Genomic DNA, 22,911 nt, shown 5'->3' with positions numbered 1-22,911 from the left:
GTGGGCTGTCTAAACTGTTTAGTGATCTCAGGGAGAACCTCTGAGTCTCAGTCTTTTCGTGTGTTTGTAGCAGCTGAACATGATGTTGTTCCGCACTGACTTTCAGTCACTGTTCAGACAGATTCCAGGTCACTGACCTGTGGCTTGTTACTCTTTAGACAGCCTCGCACTGACCTTGTGTTTGCTGTTTGTGAGGGTGTATGACTCATCGGTCAACTGCCTGCACACACACACACACACACACACACACACACACACCACACACACACACTCACACACAAACACACACACACTCACATAAAGCTGCATTGAGTTGTAAAAGGATTTTATTTTTATAGCAGAGGTGTGGAGAGGTGAAGAACCTCAGTGTCATGAAGGAATGAAGAGGAGCAGGAGAAGGAGCAAGAAGAGAAGGAGGAAAACATATCAGACAAATTATTCAAACAAGAGAATCAGTGATTGTCACAGATAAACTGTAAAAGTTCACAGACCAGCTCAGTGAACTGTGCTAACAGGACTGTCAGGGATCATTACTGCAACTCCCTCTGCTAGACATTTAGAGTTACTGCACAGATGAAGCTTTTTATTTCAGCGCTGCTGCTTCATATAAACTCAGCCGTACAGTTCATCACAGAAGTGTGGATGGAGCCAATCCCATCTGACATCATGTTTAGATTGAAATCTGATGTTGGATTAATAATCTGAACCACACTCAGTTACAGAGGAACATTTTAACTTTCATAACACAGAGATCTTAGCTGTTTAAGACACACCACCACATACTGTGATCCCAACATCAGTCTGGGACCTGTGTTCTCATTTCTCCATTCACCTCTCTACAGGGAACACATGATGAACACATGATGAACACATGATGATGATGTGTCTGTGGATGACATATGACATTTATAGATGCTGATTGTGTGATATGGCAGAAGATTACAAGAGCTACAATGTAGATTAAACAGTAGGATTTAACACATAATAAATGGTCTATAAACAGGAATGAATAAAATCGTGAGTCTAGAAACATTCTGGCAGCATTAACCGAGAGAAATTACCTCATTCTCTTAAAATTTTGTAAATTTAATTTTATGGTGTTTAACACCTTTTCAGCATGAATTTTAAAGGATAGAAGAGTAGAGTTTTTGAATATCATACACACCATAGTTTTTGTATTCAATAAGAAACCAGATTTAGTGAGCCTGTCCTGCACAGGGCTCATTCCAGATGTAAAAAGGAAGGAGGCCTCTGGGATGTCTTAAGCACATGTAAAAATGACATGTTATGTTCATGTCTGCACATGCATTAGGTAAGTCCTTGATATAAAGTGTAAATAATATTGGTCCAAGAATAGAACCTTGTGGAACCCCTACAGAACAGTCAAGGTATCGGGATTTGGTGCCATCAACACACACACATTACTTTCTGTATGTTGGTAGAAAGAACTATTCCTTCCTATTACTGCTATATTACTGCTAAACATTTTCTAAATCCGACAACTGAATTTCATACTGTTTTTTAGATAAAGAGAGAGAAAATAACATCTGTTTTCAGTGTTTTGCAGTGCAGTCTTTTCTGCCTGTTATCATTATGCACAATTACTTGAATGACTGAGGAACAGTCTTGAACTCAGCCCTATACTGCAAACAAATAGGCTCAAAGACAAAGACTCAAAGAGGAGAATGAAAGTATTGTATTGTCACAAAACATAAGTCAGTGAACTCAAAGGCTAAAACAAGTCACACAGAGGAGTGTCTGACAGCCCAGCTGCAAATGGACTTTTCTACAGATGGACTCCTGTGATAAAAAGACATGGACTGAGGTTTATTGTACCTGTCAACTCCACGACCAACATCAGCAATTGTTTAGAACCATTTGGAAAATGAATAAAGGTTAAAAAAAAAAGTAAATAAATGAAATAGAAATTTCTCCCCTCTGCTCTTCCTGCAGCTGGAACTGATGCTAAAAGAACTACTAATGATCAAGAGCAGAATGATGAGTCCTGCTTCCTTTTTGGAAGAGGAGGAGGAGGAGGAGGAGAGGAAAAGAGGGAGGAGAGGGAGGAGGAGAAGAAAAAGAAAAAGTAGCTTGGTGCCGACAATAAATATTTAAATGCTGACCAGTATCACTGGGAAAATGGAATATTCTTCATTTGTATTTATTTAAGATGTCAAACTGTCAATAAGCTTGATGCTGTAGACATTACATTATCTGCACTTATTATACTAGATGTATTTTAAAGCCACTGAAAACCTGGTAAGTTTCAAATCTGAACTTTGTCTCCAGAACATTAAAAACTCAAGACTAAACCAGCAACAATGTCATCCAGGGAATAAACCTGTGTTGATCACCAAAAGCTCTGTCAAACTTTGACTTGTGAATGTAAACTGTCACTTGCAAAGGTGCATCAGCAGAAACAGCTGAGATGAGCTTTACTGGTACAATCCTTGCCTGTACAATAACCACAAATAACATGATCCGCTCTCAGTCCATCAGTGAGTCAAACATCAGCAGTAATGACAGCCATGTTTTTTTCTGTGTTACACACCAGAGTCACTTTGTGTCTGTTGTGTTGTAGCTCTGTGGTGATTTATGTTTATTTTGGTGGTCTTCCTGTCTGTGCCCGCTGGGTCTGTATTTGTTGAGGCTCTTCTCCGTTCAGGTTGAGTCATCATGGTAACTGTGGTGCGCTGTCAGTCACTTAATGATGGCAGTATCTGCTGGTACAGCTCCGTCATGTGGAGCTCCTGGAAGACTGCAGTGAGCTCTGCTGAGGACTGGTACTCCTTCACCACAAACCTCTGGAGCCTGACAGAAACACAGAGACATTGGAGATGCTGTGACACCACTGTGTGAGCATCATATGTCCCTCCTGCTACATCAGAGTCAAGTGATCCATACCCATGTCCGCAGGAGGAATACGAGGGGGTTTCGATGAGAACCTTCATCATCCTCTCCTTGCATTTCTTCCCTGAAGAATCCACATCCACCTTCACTGTCTTCAACAGGCGGCAAAACTCCTGAGGAGACAGTGATGAGTGCGAACAGTCAGGTCACACTGCACAGGGAGGCAGAGCAGCAGTCACTCATCATGTGATCACAAAAATACAACAATAACATGCGGAACACTCATTTACATGTCAAGTAAGGTTCAGGTTACAGAGTATTATATCTACAATGTGAATGTGAAGTCAGTGGGAGGTGGACGAGTCTCCTCACAGACATACGAGGTGCGAAAGGTGTAAATAAGCTTCACTGCATCCCATATGAGTGTGACAGCAACACATTAAAACATCTTCCACAGAGGGCATAAAGCCAGACCACTCTGACACCAACTAGTTGTCCAAGAGGGGGGCGGATTTTGCAGCCTTAGACTAGTCACCCTATTTGTTGAAAGTCTGGGGACTCGGGGGCCACCCAGGACACTGTACTTCAGTTTGATTGGGGGAGTTTCCAAAAATGACAAAATGTTAATTTAGGAAAACTTGGCAACTTTTTGAATGTGCATGCACGTCCCAATACAAAGGTATCCTAAATGGACACTTCTGTCCATACGGGAACTTTTAGGACTATTTGTGGCTGTGTCCTGTTTGGATCAGTGACACATGGGAAACACATCCGGGATGAATGGATGGCCTCTATGTGCCACCTGGTAGACACGGCAATGTAGCCTGATGAATGGGATGTTCTGAGAATGACTTGAAAAACTGTGAGTGTTTTTCCACACTATGTTGCCAGTCAGTCAGTCTTATAGTGGCCTCGGCTTGTGTTTATTTTCTCTTGTGAATGAATGAGTGTCACATGCGACCTGAATGTTCTCTAAGGCACGGAAACACTACTGGGTTAAGGCTAGAGGAGTCTGTAGGGAGATGTGTGGCTGCATTTTGGATTTAAAAACTTTGAAAAATTGAATCATGTAGTGTAGTATATCAGTATGTAGAATCATGAAGTACATCAAATCAGGACTTTATGACTTGCAATTGAATTGATGAAATCTGCATCGATACTCAGTCCTATTGACTGATTTACTTACTATATGTAAGTTTTTATCTGCTGTACATGGTTTCTTGCTGGGAGCAGGTGGTGGTGATGATATTGGTTGCTTTCCCAGAGCTGTAAGTGATAGTTCAGGTTACATGATGTGGGGTTGTGTGAAGTAGTCATGCATAGTCAGTGTGTTACCCGCAGTAGATTCGGATCAGCATGCAGCCAGTTTAGAGAAGCAGTCGGGAACACCAACACAGACACAGAGCAATGTGCTGCTGTGGGTGGGGTCAGCAGAATAAAACGTGTTTTAGACACTTTTAGAAGACGCCAACCGTAACAATCCAATATCCGTTTAAGTGCACGTTTCATGTAGAATATTTTCAGCTTTATCTTCTTGTCAAAAAAAAGTGAAGTTTAGCTCTTTCTGATTCACTCAGCTCACCTGCATTTGTGGCGTAATACAGATAGGTGCACTTGTGCCAAGAACTACAGTTGAGAAAAATGTAGTACCAAAGGAAAGTGCTGTTTTGACAGCAGCACATCGCTCTGCTAGTGCATCGTGTTCCCTGCCTCTCCTAATCGGCAGCACGCTGGTCTAAATCTACTGCAGGTAACACACTGACTATGCAGGACTACAGGTTAGAATACGCCCTCTCACTGCTACAGTGACTCACTATCACACAGAAGTATTACAGGAAGGGACAGGTTAGCATGCTAACTTCAGTAGAAGAAAAGAAATGATAGAAATAGAAGGATAACAAAAATTTAAATTTGGTGTTGCTAAAGGTAACACAACAACAAACATCTGCTAATGCTAACATTGTAGCGATAACTTACATATAGCACCTTTAATGAAACAAATCCAAACCTTCCTCAGATGTGGAGATTTGTTGCTTTTCTTCATCCTAACATGATGCTAAACTGAATGTGTCTCGGTTTTTGGACACTTGGACTGATGACATCATGTTTTATTTATAACTGCTTTCTGAAGCTCAACTAATAAAATATGTAATGTACCAATGATACTGTATATGCAAAATAATCTACAGATTGCTCTATGATGAAAATGATGGTTAACTGCTTCATACTGTGACACCTGGTGGATTCATTTAAAGCACAGAGCAGGAGGAGGGTGCTGTTGTTCTGGTTCTTCATCCTGTGTGAGCCACTCGCTGCCTTCATCACAGCCTCATCCGTCTCCAGTATGAATTCATAATAACAATGCGTAGAAGATGTTTAATGTATTACTGATATACATCACCTTTTAACTTGTTTTCCAGACCATAATCAATCACTCTTTAAACTGCTAAAACTCAACCATATAGTGTGTCAGTTATACACTACATGTACTGTCTGTGATGCAGAGTTAACTGTGGGTCAGTACCTTGATGTCAGCTCTGGCTCCCTGCAGAATAACCAGTATACTCTGTCCCAGTAACAACCTCCCAGGCAGCTGCAGCTGCTGGCTCCAGCGCTCCAGCAGTCCGATGTAACGACTCCGAGATCGGATGTGGTCCAACGACAGCACTGCGGTCCACCTCTCCTCTCTTCCTCTGTCTTTCACCTCCTCCTCAGCTCCTCTGCAGCCCTCTGTCACCTCCTCACTCTGCTGCTGTTACACATCACACAGCAGCTACGTCATCCATGAAAACTGGTTCGCATCCTCCACAGGGTTGATTTTAGTTTAGTTTGTTGTGGCCACACTTCAGAGACACACTTATTAAGAATAAATTAAATGATGTAACCAGTCAGTCAGTTTACCTGTAACCAGTCTACCAGCTGATGGACCATTGGCTCTGGTGGTAAGGCTGCAGCTCGCTCCAGCAGCCTCTGTCTGATGCTGTGACACTGGTTCCTGGAGAAAGCAGTGGAGGAGACAGAGATGTCGGGGGGGCAGGAAGGGTACTGGGGGTGCAGGTGGAACAACAGACTCAGGTTCAGCCCTCTCTCCCCTGGAACAGTGGTGTTGATTTGGACCAGGAGCCCATCCTGCGCTGCAAGGCAAATACAGTCATAGTACAGCCGCAGATAGCAAAATAAAACCAACAACCAACTGACACAACATAGGCCTGGGTCCACACTTCCACATCTGGGCTGATTCCAGCTGTTATCCTCCAGTACTGACGGACAGCTGGATCATTTTCTGTGTGCGTGCCAGAACTGGTCCAGATGTGGGAGCATGTATGCATGCAAGCACTTATGTACATACCTTTTTATTCATGGTTGAGTTGTTATGTTTCTACTTTATTCTATTGTTATGCTTGTTTTCTTATGCTGCAGTGACAAGTGAAGTTCCCCAGTATGGGATCAATAAAGGTTCGTCTTATCTTATCTTATCTTATCTTATATGTTTGGGCCAGATTTATTTTTGCTACAGCTATAAAATGACAGAGTTCAGCTTTGAGCTTTGACAGTCAAACATCCAGATGTTTTAACTGAACTAAATGAGAAGTGAGAGAATGTTCAGGAACAGCTTCATAGTTTCTTCTATTGGTTGATATTCGCATGAAAGTAGCAGGACACTTGAATTGACTTAAACATTTTCGCCTGTATAAGCGCGGGTGGCCCCAGGTTGTGTGCGGTCATGCCGATGGTCGTAGTTTGTGTTGTGTGTGTGGAGTGACAGTGAGACGTTCACTGACTCACCAGACTGCTGGATGAGCCGGAACTCTCCCTCTCCGCAGTAAATGGCCGATAAAACTGAAACTTCCTCTACAGCAGCTTCAGACATAATTCATGACGTCATCTTCTCTTTAACAACCCTACACATGCGACATGTTATTAAACACAGAGGATCTTTGCTGATACATTTACTTATGCCTGCATTAACTACAGGCGGCGGCACTTGTCCACACCTCCGTCGTCCGGGTAATTTCGCACATCGAGAACATCAGTTCCGCTCCACAGGTTCCTTCCGGTGAGCGGAACCGGAAGCCGAAAGGTAAAAAATAAAATAAAAAAATAATAAAAACACTTTGTCTCGACCTCGACACCGCGGTGCTGAAAGAATCTCTGCACTCACACTAAAAAGAAGATGTTTAATTGCAGAGCTGAAATGATACTTTATTTTATTTTAGGTTTAAAAACGGGTTCAAAAAATGTGCTGTAACATTAGCAAATAATGTGTTGCATTCAAAATCAACCCCTGCTAATATTAAAGGGTTAAAGACACAAATCTCACAGAAGACAGCTGCTAACTCCTGTCAGTCACCACTTTGGCTGGTTTAGCTCATCAGGGCTGGTAAAGCAGCCAGATGCTACAGATGTTAATGTAATTGTATTGTCTATGTAGAGGAGATAACTTTTACAAACCAAATAAACAACAACAGGGTCATGAACTGGCTCAAGGCTCAGACACAGAGGAGGGAGAACATATGGTTTGATTTACAACCTCCAGATGACCCTACTCAGCTTCCGGTCAGGATCAGGATCAGGCTCAGCAGGGAAGCAGGAGGAGTCGTTAGCTGGGCCTCTGGCCTGGAGAAAGAAATCCTCCTGTACACAGAGAATTATTATCAATATCACAGTTTTTGTTCTATAGCCAACAGCTTTACAGTCAGTGCTGCTGTTTGAAGCTGCAGCAGCTGTTTTCAGAGAAACAGCATCTGTCCATGACCTACTCAGCAGCAAACAGCAGACACACACAGCTTTTATTTCATTATCAATGTTTACATACACACCAACATAAATAAAATACATAACAAACAAACCGCTCCATGAAAAAACGCCCCTGGAAGTAGACCTCAAGGAGATGGTGGTTAGTGGGGTTCAAAAATAAAAGCACAACATATCAAAAATGAACTTCCTGTATTAGTTTGTGCAACTTTACAGTCAGTGTGTGTGTCTTTTCACCTTAGTGAGGGGCATGCCTCCCAGTTCCCTCACAACTTGGTGTTTATTGTTTACATTTAGGTTACTTAATGCTTCTACTCCACATTTCAGAGGAAAATGTTGTACTACATTTATTTGACAGATAGACTGTGATTAGTCACCACATGTTGAACATTGCTTACAATAAATCGTTGCTTAGCTGTGATGCCATTTCCTCTCCATTTTACCCAACAGACGTTAAATGATCCAACATTTCAGTAAAAAATCAAACATAACAGAAAAGTGCAGAAACTGAAAACAGATTTGTGCAGCTGAACTTTGTTTCTTCTTCTTCTTCTCCCATGAATCATGTGATGACCCCTCAGACCCCTAGGTTGTTAAAGCAGCTCCACCTGGAGCAACCACATCAGTAACCACATCTGATGATGTCAGAGCGAATTATTATTAGGAGATAGTTACCATGGTAACTACTGCTGATGATACTTGTGTATGAATGTTTTGTCACTTTTCCTTCTACCACTGACCCGAACAAAGCTATAAGAGAGATTCATCAGGTGACAAAGACACCACATGAATCAACACGCTGATGTGTAACTGCTGGATGTGGAAATAATTGTAAATGTAATTAACTTAATGACGTGATGACGTGTCAGTGTTTTGTTAACAGATTGTTTCTGTGCATGTAGAGAATTAATTCACAGTTACAGAGTAACTGCTGCAGCTGTTCATAAGCTTGATAAAAGATCTGATAAAAATTCCCAGAAAGTTTTGACTAGACACACAAAAATAAAACTTTTCTTTAATCATCTATGCTTTCTGTATTTTTTTTCTTATAAGGCCTTTGAAAGCCGTCTCCACACCACCACAAATACAGATTCTGGGGAGGAAATACTGTATCCTTTATCCGACCTAAACCTTAATTAATCCAAATTTAAATAGACTGACTTCAAAATGTGCTGGAATTATCTCAGAAAGTGCACATCCAATGATTTGAAAACAGGAAGTGAGGATATGAGCTCAGGAGCTACTGCCTTGCTGAGGGCTGATGACATACAGGTTTGCACACTGTGATGTGAGAACTGGAACAACAGACAAAGTCACCTCATGTCAGGGCTCCACTGAAACTGGATGACTCAGAACACACACATAGGAACGAGTGATATAATACATCTGAAATTTATTCACAAAATTAAGAAAACTCCAATGAGATCATTAAAATAGTCACCATGTTACATTAAACCATAGGAGAGCAGATAAATAGTGTGATTTCTCTCTTCAAAGTGCACGATCAGTTCCGTAGCAAAAATACTTGACACAAGCTTATGTGGTGCTCGATAACAACCGCACTCACCGTTTCCATTTAAATCACCACAATCATCCAGTTTCCATCAGACCACCTGACCCAAACACGCTGCTACAAGTAAAAAAAATCATTTAAATAATTACCTCTTTATTTATAAACCAGTTTCCCCACAACTGTAAAGAATGGCCTCTAGAAGTTCCCTCTCCTCAGGTGTGATCCTGTTTCATACACAATATTACAAATGTAAAAACTAAAGCACATAAATAAGCTTTTTTTGGCAACAGTTGCATAAGTTTAAAAATCTACCAGTATCTGTTCATCATGAAAACTCACTGGTGTGAGAACGAAGTTGAAATACTGCACAAGCAACTGCTGGAAAAAGAGAAGACTGATGTTGGATGAGTAGTACTACTTTACACTCCGTCTCCATATGCAGACCAAAGTGACACAGGTGACCACCTCCGCTCAGGATACAATGTGAACACATCTGAAAACACTGGTCACATGTGACAAAAGACACTATTATACAGATCATTATTCAATCAGTGTTCATAGTGGGGTGAGTGAGGAGTGTTACTGTGACTGCAGGTGTCAGGCAGGTTAAATTTCGCAGTTTGCTCTGTAGCCTTTACCTCTGATTATTTATTATTGTAATCATGTGACCTGTTGCTGTGGTGAGATGACTGTGTGACAGTCATCTGATGGTGGGTCAGTGTCTAACTTAGTCAGATCACTGATGATGATGGTTGTTATGCAGTCGTCTGACAAGCTTAACATCTGTCACATGCATTCGACGACATTCACACGCAGAAGGAACATGATCACAGACAGAGAGGTCAGCACTTCAACATGTCTTCGAACGCTAACATGACTACAATTCTAGAGAGACTCACCCATATACTATGCTAGTTAGCTGATAGAGTGACTCTCTGTAAACAGAATCAACACCAGGACTAAAGTGTCACCGTCTAGAACAGAAGTGCTTCAGCACATCTGCAGAGTTGCCAGGTGGAAGGATGCATCCAGTATCCGGTCAGTAAGAACTAAGTCACATTCACCTCCTGCACAGACAAAGGTTAGATTGTTTAGATGAAAGTCTTTGGTTAAGTCAGTACAAAAGAGGCTACTATGTTGAGTGTATAGAAAATGTCTTTTTAAAAAAGTAAAAATTCACAGGTACAGGAGTGTGTGCTTTGAAAGCTGAAATCCTGCTGCGAGCAGAAGCCTCAGATGACACTTTGTAGAAATCTAACGATCCAAGAACCAGTTCAAGTTACTTCACTAGATAAATTTAGAAACTCCGACGTTGCATTTTGTTGGAAATCGTCATTTTCCACGGGAGACATCTGACTTGTCACAAGAAGAAGCACAGGTGGAACTAACCACATTAACAATGTTCCACTGAGGGGTAAAGCACGAGAGCCCTGGAGCTGACAGGACTAAACACAGCCATCGTTTATGTGGTGCTATTCAAGCTTAAAATGTCTGCTGGGAAAACAGTTGACTGAATGTGCTACATCTCTTTGCCTCGTTTTGCGTAGCCGTGGTGACCGAGGATCGTCCACCAGGTGATGGAAATTCATGTTTTTTTTTTTACAAATGAAGCACAAATAATTCAAACTGTTGACTATAATATAAACTTATTGTATTGTTGCATTAGCCAGGACGTACCTGTTTCCATTCATCTACTTCAGAAACCAGAGCATCCTCCCACTTTGCAACTCTTTTAAATTCTGTGGAAGTTTGAGAAATGGACACCTGAAGGACCTGCGACTGTCTCGACTATCTACCTGAAGCTGAGAGGGCCTGGTCCACTGAAAGAACAAACAAAACAAAACAACTGGAGGAGTGGTTCACAGGAGTTTGCTTCCAGGTGATGCAGACTGCTGGCCAGTGTTACTTTACCCAGCTCTCAGCAGGCAGTTAAACCATGTACAAAAGAGACACAGGCCTGGTTCACTCAGGAGCAAACATGGCTGCCTCTCAGCCAAAAAAACAACAGTGACAAAATGTGAGGCACAAGATGACAAGGTGAAACTACAGTACATTCAAGTCACTCATTTGTGGAAGTTTGATTGGCTGAATTCAGATGCAGCAGATGTTGTTGGTGTAATCAGGTGTTTTCACGTACCCTCCGGGGACTTCCCGCTCAATTCTCCTCAGACCCAAGAACTGATGAAGACCATTAAGAATGGACCTGAGATCTGGTCTAAGTAGGATTAGGTCCTTTGTTCTGTCAGAGGACCACTGTTCTTGTGTTGAAAAGAGCTGAGAACCTCCAACATGGCGGCTACAGGTGTACTACAGCTGCTCTTGTAATTTCATGGAAGGCACTGAATCATTGCTGGTGAAGGTGACGGAGACGACCGGAGCAGAGCCGGATGTTAATGCACTTTTGTGTTCTTGAAATCCTGAGAGGAGAGGAGGTTTTCCCGCCTGTAATTACAGTACTAGACCCCCTCTGGTTACCGAGATGGAGGTTGAGGAATAATTGTAATTAATGTCCAGAAACCGTCTTTATTAACAAGCTGCGTTTACCGCAGAGGTGGGGCTGCAACCCTGATTGGAAAGCCGTGAGGTGTGATGGTCTCAGCGTGTCTTCCTGTAGTAAACAATGGCTACCACCAATGCTACTGATGCTACTGTGGCGAGAGTCCTCCACCGAGAAAAGCCACCGATCACCCCCTCCTGAAAAACATAAAGAGAGCAAAATTAAGGCCTTCAGATCCTTGCAACCAGTCCACAAGTTGAACCACAAAACCACACCACTGACTCTTTACTCACCCAGCCTCCCTGCTGTATGAGCCAAGAGTAGAGCTGCTCTCTGATGACCTGAAGGACCCAGCCGATGACCCTCCTGATGTTCTCTAGATGGTTGGTGGTCAGTGCCTTTAAAACACAAATCACTGGTCCAGTCAGTACAGACCAGTGGTCAGCTACTAAAACCAGGTTTTAAAGCTGCTCTAGTATGGAACGCAGATTGGCCCAGTACGTCTATTTTGATGTCTGCGTTAATAATGCACATTTTGAATACTTCCTACTTCCATGTCATTGGTTGGCATCTACCCCCCCCCCCTTTTTTTTTTGATGGAGGTCCATTTGACACACAATGAAACACTGTGAGTGGTGAACCTGAGCGGGTTTCAGTGCGAACAGTTCAAGTATCTGTTTGTATGAAGTATATATGAGTGTTTCAGGTGCTCCACTCCTGCTCCGCCACTCACCTGCTCTGTCTCTACTTCCTCCACAGGTTCTCATTCCTGTCCAGAGGGTGGACAACAGACCATATGTGTGCGTTCACTAATCAGAATGGATCTTAAACAGTTTACATTGAAATCAAAGGCTTGCTGAACCCAACAGGTTGTCATATGTGCTCTAACACTGCCATCTGGTGGCATTTAGATCAACACACCACATTACAGTTTTTCTCGATTGCTTTTATGCAATTCACTCATCAGAAACATCATTCTCACAACTCTTAATGCAGTTCTCCAAACACTTAATGCATTTCTCCTAAAACTAAATCACCTGTGCAAAAGCCTCTAAAACAATCAAAACCTTGTTCATGTGTCAAAACCTGCAAAGTCAGTCAGTCACTTCAACATTGTCACTAATGGATGAAACCTTTTCACCAGAGCTTCAGACTTAGACTCCGATTGTTTTGATGTTTTGATAAAAACCTGACTACTTTAGAAAAAGAGAAATGCAGAAAAGAGAGAGTAAAACCTGCTCAGACACAACACTGTACTGCAGTTCCAACAGTTACATGTTGGAAAAATAACTATATTGTGTTTCAACATTACATTGGTGTTTACTGTACTGTGAACAGTTCAGCCTCTCACCAGATCTGTCCTGTTACTTTAAAAATGTATATACAAACCTATGGAAGACAGAAGAGCTTTAGATTTAGAACGAGGTAAATCCAAGAATTTACTATTCTACACTGCATTTGATGCAAATACTTGATTTTTAGATGTTTTTATGATATTTTCAATGATGTTTCATTTTGCAGCACATTTGTGGCACTTTGCATTTTGTGTGCAATTTATTGATCTGTGTTTTGAAAAAAGGAGACCTACTATGATACCATCATTTATAGTACAGTAAATTCACATCACATACAGTATATATACTGTATATGTATATATACATATGTATGTATATGTATATATACAGTATATACATATAATGTCTTAAACGCCTCAAGACACTCAAAGTTGGTGTGTTAACACGGCATTTTATGTGGTCTTAGGACGGGAAATTTTGACTTATCAAAGCGGACATCAAAATAGACGTTTTGGAGCACATTCCATACTCTAGGGGCACATAGTATTAATAGCTCAGAATAGTTCAACTTATGAAAATACACAGTGCAGATCACCTTTCTAACTCTACTGGGCAACCACTGGGTATCCCTAACCCTGACCCAGCATCTTCATAAAAACTGGTACCTGACTTCAAAGATCAGCCCTGCTGAGAAGCACTGCTCTGTGAGATACCTGTGTCAATATGCTACCTTGTGTATGAGTCTGTAGGCCAGGTGGAAGAGCGCCACCACTCGACCCCAGTTGATGCCGTCAGCAAAGATGCTCCTGGCCACCTGCATGAAGATGTCCTGAGCGCAGTTACCCTGAACCTGGCTGATCAGTCTGATGGGAGGAAAAGGACAGATGGAAATGGTTTAATATGACTTCACTTTACTGCCAGGTTTCTCTCAAGTTTGTCTTTCATCACAATTAGTGTTTACAGTAGATACAGACAGGTGACACATTAAAGGTCCATATAGTATAAAGGTAGATGTCCATGTGTAGTTTGATTATAGATCAGGTCTAGCTTCTATATTAACACTGTGAAAGTATCAAAGCCGCAGTCCACAGAGAAATGCACACAGCCTGTATTCAGAAACTGAGCCTTAAAACCAGCCGTCAGGACTTCTGGAACTTTGTGATGTCACAACAAAGCAGTCACTGTCCTCAGCCTTGCCCCAAGTCCCACCCACCTGCACCCATCCGAGTGTTTACCTGAAATCTGCCATATTTTTATTAGATGACTCAGAAAACAAAAGAAAACAATCAGAAGAGAGGCTCAGAGCCTCCTCTCTTCTGATTGGCTCACTGACCAAATGTAAATAAAGCTCCAGGGAGAAGCCTGAGAGAGGAGATGTTAAACACTGAGATGGTTTTTGGTTCTTAAAACCACAAATATATCTTCTTATGGATCAACACTTAACACTACTAAACTACTTAACTAAACTGAGACAACACAACTGAAAGAATTGGAAAAGTTTTAAAGGACAAACCAACATGAAGTGTCTTAGTCAGCTGTTGGTTCCACCATGTGTCTCCAGAACAGCTTCACTGCTCCAAGTCTCTGAACTCCACTGAAGGATCAACCTTTTCTTCATAAACATCTGTCTGACACATCGCTCCTTCATCTCCCATAGTTCACCTTGACTGAGATCTAATTGCTTCTCTAAAGATAATTAAATGTTCTTTTCTCATTTCAAGGAAATAAGCTCTATAATAAATCATAACTACATAACAGAGAGCTTCTGCAAAATGTGCTTAAAGTGCTGAAGTAGAAAAATGAAATAAAAAGTATAGCTTGAGTTTCCCTTTTTTTGTTAACTCTTAATCTTACAGTCTCAACCAGTTTTACAATAAACAATCTCAATGTGTTCTTTTCTCTTTCTTTCCCTCACCCTCTCTCCCCCATTTTCACCACACATTTCTCCAACCATTGACGAGACGTCTCTCCTGTGTGTGTCTCTGTAGCTGTAAAGGCTGAAAAGCTGCACAAGTCTGTGACACAGATATTATTTTAATGTTTAAATGCGAACATTCCATTGGTGAAATTATTTCAGTGTGTGTGTTGTTACTTTGCGAACATTTTCAGCACATTTTAACAACACTGTGATAATACTGATAACTGTGATCATGTTGGTCACGATAATCATGATATTACATTTTTATACCATTTCATCGCGTTAGAATCTTTTATGTTTGCAAAGACGGCAAATAGTTTCTTTCAGGTCCTTTGTCTCGCTGGTTGCATCCCGTTTGAAACCAAAATATTCTTAAGATAGTGATTTTATTTCCTTTTTGGCAACAAGCTCGTCCATGATTGCATCTGATAAAAAAGGTGTGGAATGATCAGGGACTCTGTCGCCCCTGTGCGTGCATGTGCAGCACACACACCTGCATGAATATATATATATAAAGTTTAAAAGTCACAATTCAGACAGTGGCTTACAACCTGAGCGAGGGGAGTGATACTGACGCAGATTACAGCTGTTACCTGGATGAAAACAACAAATACAACAACTTAGAAGATTCAGACACTGATTTTTACCTGCTAAGCTGCTAACCAGCTACCTACTATCTGACGCAACGCTGTCAGTAAAACCTTCATTTCTCAGCCTCTGTAGCAGATAGAAACATGAAATAAAACCCTTTAGAGACCTTAAACCTTGTGTTTTTATTTTAAATCACTGACTACCCAATGCTCATCAACATTTAAAAAAAAAATATCAGATGTTAAAAAATTCAACTGAACTGAGAATGTTGACAAATGTGCTTGTTTTCCCAGTCTCTACACTTTCCAAAGCAAAACCAATGATTTACAATAAAAGTCAAAGGTTTAAGCTCTCAAATGGTTTTTATTTCATGTTTCTATCTGCTTCAGAGGCTGAAGAACAAAGATTTTAGTGTCAGGTTTTTTTTCACAAAACCCTCAGGTTTTCAAACAGTGCTGAGGGTTTTAGAGGAGCCTGAAGTCTTAATTGAGTGGTTATTTTCAAATTTCCAGTGTTTCCACTCAGGTTTTTCATGTGCAAGTTGAAAATACATAACAAATGGTGAATGGAAAACGTACTTATAGACAGATCTGTGTTCAAGACCAAGCTGTGAACTGATGTGGTCTATATTTGTAGATGATGCAGCTTACCGTTGGAACTCAGCGTTTCTGTTCAAATCATCTGCAATCTTGAGCAGTTGTTCCACCACCTCTTTGACCTGCGGATCCTGGTGCTCGTCCGGCCTTCCTCCGAGGTCCTCAGAGCTGACGTGTCGAGCAGGGTCCTCTGTGTTTATACGCTCAATCACATACCTGTGACACAGGAAGGTGTTTTACCAAAGGAACACCACAGATACTCCTTTTGAACATGACTACAGAGTCATCATCTCACAGAGATGAGGTCAGTTTTCTTCTTCTTGCTATTTAAAAAGCAGCTATTGGTACCTTTTGTTATTGCTACATAGCTAACGCAAGCATTAGAAGCTGTTTATTTACCAGTCTAGAAGAAACGCTGTGAGTTCAGCATCAAACTTCATTCCTTTACTCACCAACAGCTGTCTCCACAGGTGGAAAGCACTCCTCTTGTTTTGCTTCCATTTCTATCACTTATTCTCTTTTACTGATGTTAGCATGCTAAACAGCCAGCTCTGGACTGGTCGGAGTCTTGTCACTCTCCAATACCAAGTGACTGTTGCCTCCAGTCTGTCCTGAAGACGCAGCTGCTCAGAGGACGTATTATAACCTTTGGTATTGTAAACACAACAATGACTGAAGCTCTTGGCAAGACTGGTAAGTAAACAGCTTTTAATGCTAACGTTGGCTATGTAGCTATAGCAAAACTTACAAATAGCTTCTTTAATGAAACTGCTCTGTGGTCAGTCAGAAATGTGTGTTGGGGAGTAGGGTTGTCACCAGAACCGATACTTTGGTACCACGTCGATACCACGTTTTTTCGTGGTATCGAAGGCATCGAAAAGTACCGACACGTGACGAGACTGATAGTCACCCTCTTACAAAGTAACATAAGATTGATATCCTATTGAGGGAGGCAGCTCGTGCATCAGGTCTCATGGCGCACACGCAGGATGTCATTAACTGTATGAGCAACTTATCTCATGGTGCAAAAGTGTCTTACCTCGAAAGTGACAGTGATCTACCAAAAACATGTGTCAAAGAACATTAACACTAATCACTGCATCACCGGCAACATTCGAGTGACTCGGGACAGCACATGCTCCGCCTCTGCCCGAGGGAGGATGAGGAACGTCCACTACTAGGCTGCAGTCTAGCCACAACAACAAATGGAAGAGCTGCAGCACCTCGGCTCGTCCAAAGAAAAAGCCAGAGGAGTCGCATACGGAAATATTTTGCTTTTGAGGCGGATGGTGAGGGGTTGATTATAGATTATAGTAAACGGTGCCTTCGCACTTTCCAAACCACAGTTGAAATGCTGTGCAATAAAATTTTTACTGCTTATATTCTAGCAAAGTATTGTTTACTTTAAATCCTGAAGGCTACATGCCACTGTTCTTTTTTGCAGTGTCAAAAGTTGTTTCATTTTATTATTATATCTATTATATGTCCATATTTTTATGTCTCAGAGTATTACAATGCTCTGCAATAAAAAGTTGACTGACTCTTTATTTCAACACAGTCTTGTTTACTTTAATACTTGAAGGCTACGTGCCACTGCTCTTTTCTGCTGTGTCAATAGTTGTTTCATTTTATTATATCTATTATTTCCACTTTTGTTTTTTGTCTCAGGGCACTATATTTATGAGTCCAGCTCAGATAACAAGAAGCCTCAGATAAACTGGACCCAGCTGAGGAAGAAACCTTTTTCGAATAAGGTGATTTTTTTACCAAATAACTGAACAAAGGTGAAAAAGTTCACTGAATCTAAATATCTAGAGAAGAGAAGCCCGACTGTAACAAACCACACAAGGGGAACAACACATGGGGAAATAACAGTAATTACATAATTAAATGAAACAAACTTCCAAATTAAGAATAAAGAACAAGTGTTTAGTTGCTTTACTGAGAATCTTCATGCATGTGACTGTAGCTGGCTAAAATATTTGATATTAAAACAGATAAAAGGATAAGATTAGTGTTATTCTACATTTTTCTTATTGTGAAAATAGACCAGAAAAACTCTAAGGCAACAAAACATTTCTCCGTCTCTCAACACTCCCCCATCTGTGGCTCTCAGCTCCAAGACTCTAATCATTCGGATTAGACACAAACTAAGCAAACGTAATTGTAATAAAATCATAAATAATAACTCACTTTGGTAAGAATATATCTGATCAATTAATGATTTAGTGCAATTTGTAGAAAACTGATTAAAGTTTTAAAAACCCTGCAGCGTTTCCCACAGAATGACTTTCTATTTGTGGCTGACGGAGAGAGAGGGGAGGGGCTGAGTGTATCAATGCACAGCTCACAGCTCTACAATGTAATAAGTAATAAATCTTTAGCCATTTGAAATAGTAAAGAAACAGAAAATCGAGACATGGCGGTCAGTGTTGATATTGTGGCGGGTCGACAATCAGTGTATGGTAAGCACTGCACTGGTGTTATGGTGACTCTTACCCTCTGAGGACCACTGCTCCTTGCTCCAGGATGGGATCATCGATGACATCTGGAACAGTCAGAGGATCAATCAATACAAGATCAAGAGAAACAAGATCAATGCACATGTAGATGAAAGACGTGTCACGTTGCTTTCATATTCTAAATGTTCTTAACACTCAGAGGTAAAAGGACTATGACAGTCTACTGCTGCCACTGATACAGAGAAATGGAAGCTTCTTGTTATTGTGGGAAAAGATGTTGATTTTGTGTAATAACAAGAAAGTTTCAGAATATACCATGATAAAGTGATATCATGTAAATAGATAACAATCTTTTCCGATTTTCCACCACTGCTTAAAAGAAATATCAATCAGTGAATATCATTTAACACTACAGATAGTTAGACCCTGATTATCTGCAGTGTTTTACTTTATAGCAAGTTTAATAAAATAGTGTCTAGGGTAGAGGTGTAGTGATTGTTTTTTTGGTTTGTTTTTTATTTGGTGAGGTGAGAAAAAGATAAGGAGAGTGACATAACATAACGTAACATAATATAACATAGGCATACATTACTAGTGTGACAAAACAACTCACAGCTTGTTACTGCTATCGCATTTTGACTTATTGAGAGTTATTGGAATGTAGAGAGAAAGACGACAAAAAAGGAAAGAAAAAAACATTTTCTTTTTTTCCCTTTCTACTTGGGGTAGGGGGTTAGGGGAGTTGAGACCCTCCACCGGTGGGGGAAGCGCAGTACTGGTGGAAGTTTGTTTTCTTATGGTCCAGTGACATAAGTGGGGAGGTGGGATGTGTTTCGTTTGAATGTTGCACAGAAATACAGGGCTGTCCTCTGCAGTGGTCATGTGACAGGCGCCTCCCCCAGAGACTGGCTGACTTTTTGTGTGAATATAAATAAAAGTAAATAAAGAAAGAAGATAAATACATAACTGCAAAAATATAGAGGGATAGAGATAAATAATAGCACGTAAGTAGTTAAATGACACTATAATATGGACTGTGGAGATTGGTCAGTGTATATGCTCTTTCCTTTTTCTGCAGGGTGTGGTGAATCTGAATCCAAGACTGAAACAGTGATTCAAACGTCCATGATCTTGTCTCGACACCTTCTTCCAGTATCATGACAGGATGATGGAGTGATCGGGCCTGTGGTAAAAGTTGAACTAGTTTAATTAGCTCAAGATGGATAATAACCCTGACACTGAGAATCATTACACCTGCTGGTTTGCGCTTTATGAACTGTTCACAGTTATAATTATTACGGTTTATTTATGATAATATATTTTAATATATTTTCTAAAATGTATTTTTTTTTTAAATAATGCACATCAAATAGGGTTTGAAGCTTTGACAAAAATTAGGAGAGTCCATTAAAAAAAAAATGATTAGAGTGTGTAAAATTTGCCAACAATAACACAATTAATCATGTTGTTTGGATTGATACTATGTTACTATGGTTGAATATATAATAATACTGTGATATTAAAATGGACAAACAGATGTCTGATGTGTGCTAAATGTGGTGTGTGTGCAGTTGTTACTGGTTCAGGTAGGACATCTACGAGAGCGACAGACTGAAGAAAGACACGCTGATCTGAGCTCTGTTTGGGAAAGAGAAATGATCTGTGGCTACAAGACGTGAGGCCGTGGAGGAGTGAACAGTGTGTGGACTCTACTTTGTTCAGTCTGTCTCTGTCAGGGAGAGAAAAGCAGCTGACAGCTCGTCGCCCTGGAATCATATGGTTCCATCTGACATTTTTGGTAAAATTGAGTTAATTAGCCTCTGCACTGGACAAAATATTCAGCACTGACCTTAAACACATAACATGCATCTTGTAATGCTTTTGTTGAATTAAAAAAAAAAAATTAATCATAAAACATGAAGTAAATGAAATAAAAATGTCATGTAACACATTTAATTGAACTGTCCGATACATGTGGACACTCTGTTACAACATTTATGTTATGTTTTAAAACAAATGAGTAAACTGTTCATCATTACTTCTTTTCATGTTTTGCAAGATAGAACCTTATGATTCCAATCACAAAGCGAGTTCTAAGGATTACAAGGTTCTATCTGCATTTGACCTGATTTATAAATTTGATAGAGTTTTGACATACGCGCAGAATACATTAACGGTGTCTGTCATTTTCATGTAGACCTGTTCCACATATCAGTTTTGCTATTTGGAATGCAAAAACTTTAAAGCTCAATATCTAAAAACCGCTCAGAACACAGAGACAACCTTATAATTGAAGGGGAGCAGCAGCTGTCTACAGGTGTCAGGCTGGGCAACACAAACAGATGGATCAGTGACAGACTTTCAGTTTCTCTCTCTGTCCTCATGGGACAGTGATCACTACAGGTGAATCATCTGCTGCCGACTTGATTTTTGAAAATATACAGAATGATGATGTCAGTGATGCAGGTTTTCATTATTCTTGCTCAATGGTTTTGCACTGATGCAAACCTAAAAGAAAACTGAAATAAATGTGTGCTCCACAGTTATAAACAGGAAACAAGAGTGTTGCTCACTGGTTGGATGGAGTTTCCCTGGACAACTTCTGGGAAGTGCTTTAGGCAGAACTGGTATGAATATAGTGTGAATGAAATCAGGTCTCATATCCATCCCTCCTCACAACTTCCTGCCTAAATGTGTCTCTACATCTTTTCAAATCATCGCTGAAAACTCAGAATAGTATTTAAATTGTCTTTCAAAAGTTTCTCTTTCACTGTCTTCGTGTGACGTCATTTTCTTTATGAGATCAGCGAAAAATCCCGTCATTGTGTCATCTGCATTCCCGCCCTTCAACCCCATAATAATAAAGTTTTCATGTTTGTTTGATGGTCACGTAGCTCACTCTGATGACTGGTCTCCAGTTTGTATTTAAAATATTTAAAAGATCGTCTCTTTCAGTTGTTCTGACACCTCGTCCGCACCGGAAGGGACAGACTATCCTCTCCGAGGAACGCTGCCCAGACTCGGCCTGAAATCAGCCTGTTTTATTACGTTGTTTATCACCAGCCGCACTAAGCTTACCGGGGACAACAGACCTGAGGTCTGATCGGTTCTTTATAACGAGCACGTGAAATCGGCATAAAGCTAATAAGCCAGTTTTCACTGTTGTCCAAGTAATCCTGGTCTACAGTAAGTTAACCAGCTGAACTGACAGACAACTGTTGATACTTGAGGTTTTTGTTTTAACCACCGGACAGAAACTCTGATCCTACAAACAGACGTCGAACTCCTCCAGGAGTGTCCCGTAACGATCTCTCTGAGGTCGGGGTTAGGTCCTGGCTCGGCGCTGATAACCGGCTGGGGTTAGGAGAAGGTTTGGGTCAGGTTAAACCCCGGAAAACGGTAGGTTGAGGTTAGGTTCGGGTTCAGGTTAACGTTGGGACACCTATATCGACGGGGACACGGACTTCGACACACTGGGTCTTGAATTCCTGACTAGGAACCGAATCCTAATCTTTGAGTCTAACACTGACGGAATTCAACAAGTTGGTGAGGGCCGCGATGTAAACCAGACATGGCTCCACATACCTTCTCCACCCACGGCGCCCTGGGGCTCCTGCTCTCCTCCGTTTCTCTCTTCCCGGCTGTCAGCCATGGCTCCACACCGTCCGTCAACCAGGAGTCACAAGTGTTCTTCCGACATGTAACGTTAGCTCGGCTCGTTCGCTGAGCAGCCTCGCTATTCCGGACTTGTCCCTTCCGTGAAGCTTCTCGCTTTCCACACAAGAACAAGGAAGTGACAAGGAAGTGACACGGAAGAGAGAGGTAGCAACCGGCTCCCGATCACTGTACACACACACACACACACACACACACACACACACTGTACGTCCGGATCTTACGTTTTAAGAGAATAGGAGAGAGGCCTTCCCTCATTTTTCACTCCTCCCTTAAACCATTTCAAGCTCCATATGACATAGCTACTCTAGCTACATGTTCAAGAATATATGACAACAAGACTTAACCTGTTTTAATTCATGTCTGTATGCTGTGATAGGGCCTCCCTCATCATATCTGTGTCCTACCCACGGTCTGTCTTATTGCATCACCTTTTCAAAAGGGAACTTCTCTTATTTTGTCCTTAAATTTCAGTGCTCACTTTATAATCCTGTTCACTTTTCATGTCCCTCCACACCATTTATCAATAATACACATTGTTTATTGGAAGGATAAACCCCTTGAGAGCAACCATCTCATTTTCAAGGGTCCCTCTACACGAAACACAATACACAAAGCACAATAGCACAATTACACTCACACACACAGACACAAGCACCTGCTGACCTCTCCCATCTTCCCAGGGAAATAAATAAATAAATGAGCAAAAGTGACATGCGCCGTCATGACAGTGAAGAATTGTACACACGTCACCCGATT

The 22,911-nt window shown here is 41.0% G+C and overlaps 2 protein-coding genes across 3 annotated transcripts; both read right to left on the bottom strand.

Moving 5' to 3' along the window:
- Window positions 1-1,673: 1,673 nt before the first annotated feature.
- Window positions 1,674-6,878, bottom strand: rwdd3 (RWD domain containing 3). 2 transcript variants are annotated; one of them, XM_023425528.2, is made up of 5 exons: window positions 6,637-6,878; window positions 5,752-5,984; window positions 5,375-5,602; window positions 2,905-3,023; window positions 1,674-2,811 (listed from the first exon to the last, which is right to left on the bottom strand). In XM_023425528.2, the coding sequence occupies exons 1-5, from the start codon at window positions 6,719-6,721 to the stop codon at window positions 2,697-2,699; spliced, it is 780 nt and encodes a 259-aa protein (XP_023281296.1). In that variant the 5' UTR covers window positions 6,722-6,878; the 3' UTR covers window positions 1,674-2,696. The 2 variants fall into 2 exon arrangements, with proteins under 2 accessions (XP_023281296.1, XP_023281298.1); XM_023425530.2 differs by having other exon boundaries at window positions 5,375-5,599.
- Window positions 6,879-8,981: 2,103 nt separating this feature from the next.
- On the bottom strand, window positions 8,982-22,327 carry LOC111669314 (apoptosis regulator BAX). The gene is made up of 6 exons (XM_023425580.2): window positions 22,063-22,327; window positions 18,515-18,563; window positions 16,070-16,231; window positions 13,641-13,773; window positions 11,909-12,013; window positions 8,982-11,812 (listed from the first exon to the last, which is right to left on the bottom strand). The coding sequence occupies exons 1-6, from the start codon at window positions 22,127-22,129 to the stop codon at window positions 11,714-11,716; spliced, it is 615 nt and encodes a 204-aa protein (XP_023281348.1). The 5' UTR covers window positions 22,130-22,327; the 3' UTR covers window positions 8,982-11,713.
- Between the last annotated feature and the right edge of the window lie 584 nt (window positions 22,328-22,911).

This window comes from Seriola lalandi, unplaced genomic scaffold (assembly GCF_002814215.2).
Source record: "Seriola lalandi dorsalis isolate HSWRI2012SDOR001 ecotype SW California unplaced genomic scaffold, Sedor1 jcf7180002054784, whole genome shotgun sequence".
Taxonomy (NCBI): Eukaryota; Metazoa; Chordata; class Actinopteri; order Carangiformes; family Carangidae; genus Seriola; species Seriola lalandi.
This window is presented reverse-complemented; position numbering and strand designations above follow the sequence as displayed.

Bases quoted from the DNA above. Each gene is read 5' to 3' on its own strand.
- rwdd3 (XM_023425528.2), bottom strand. From the start codon at position 6,721: ATGTCTGAAGCTGCTGTAGAGGAAGTTTCAGTTTTATCGGCCATTTAC. The intron at 5,603-5,751 runs GTAAACTGACTG...GATGTGTAACAG, and splicing joins AGCTGGTAGACTGGTTACAG to CAGCAGAGTGAGGAGGTGAC. The intron at 3,024-5,374 runs GTACTGACCCAC...CTGTCTCCTCAG, and splicing joins GAGCCAGAGCTGACATCAAG to GAGTTTTGCCGCCTGTTGAA.
- LOC111669314 (XM_023425580.2), bottom strand. From the start codon at position 22,129: ATGGCTGACAGCCGGGAAGAGAGAAACGGAGGAGAGCAGGAGCCCCAG. The intron at 12,014-13,640 runs GTAGCATATTGA...TGTGTTTTAAAG, and splicing joins CCTACAGACTCATACACAAG to GCACTGACCACCAACCATCT. The intron at 11,813-11,908 runs GTGAGTAAAGAG...TATGTTTTTCAG, and splicing joins TCATACAGCAGGGAGGCTGG to GAGGGGGTGATCGGTGGCTT.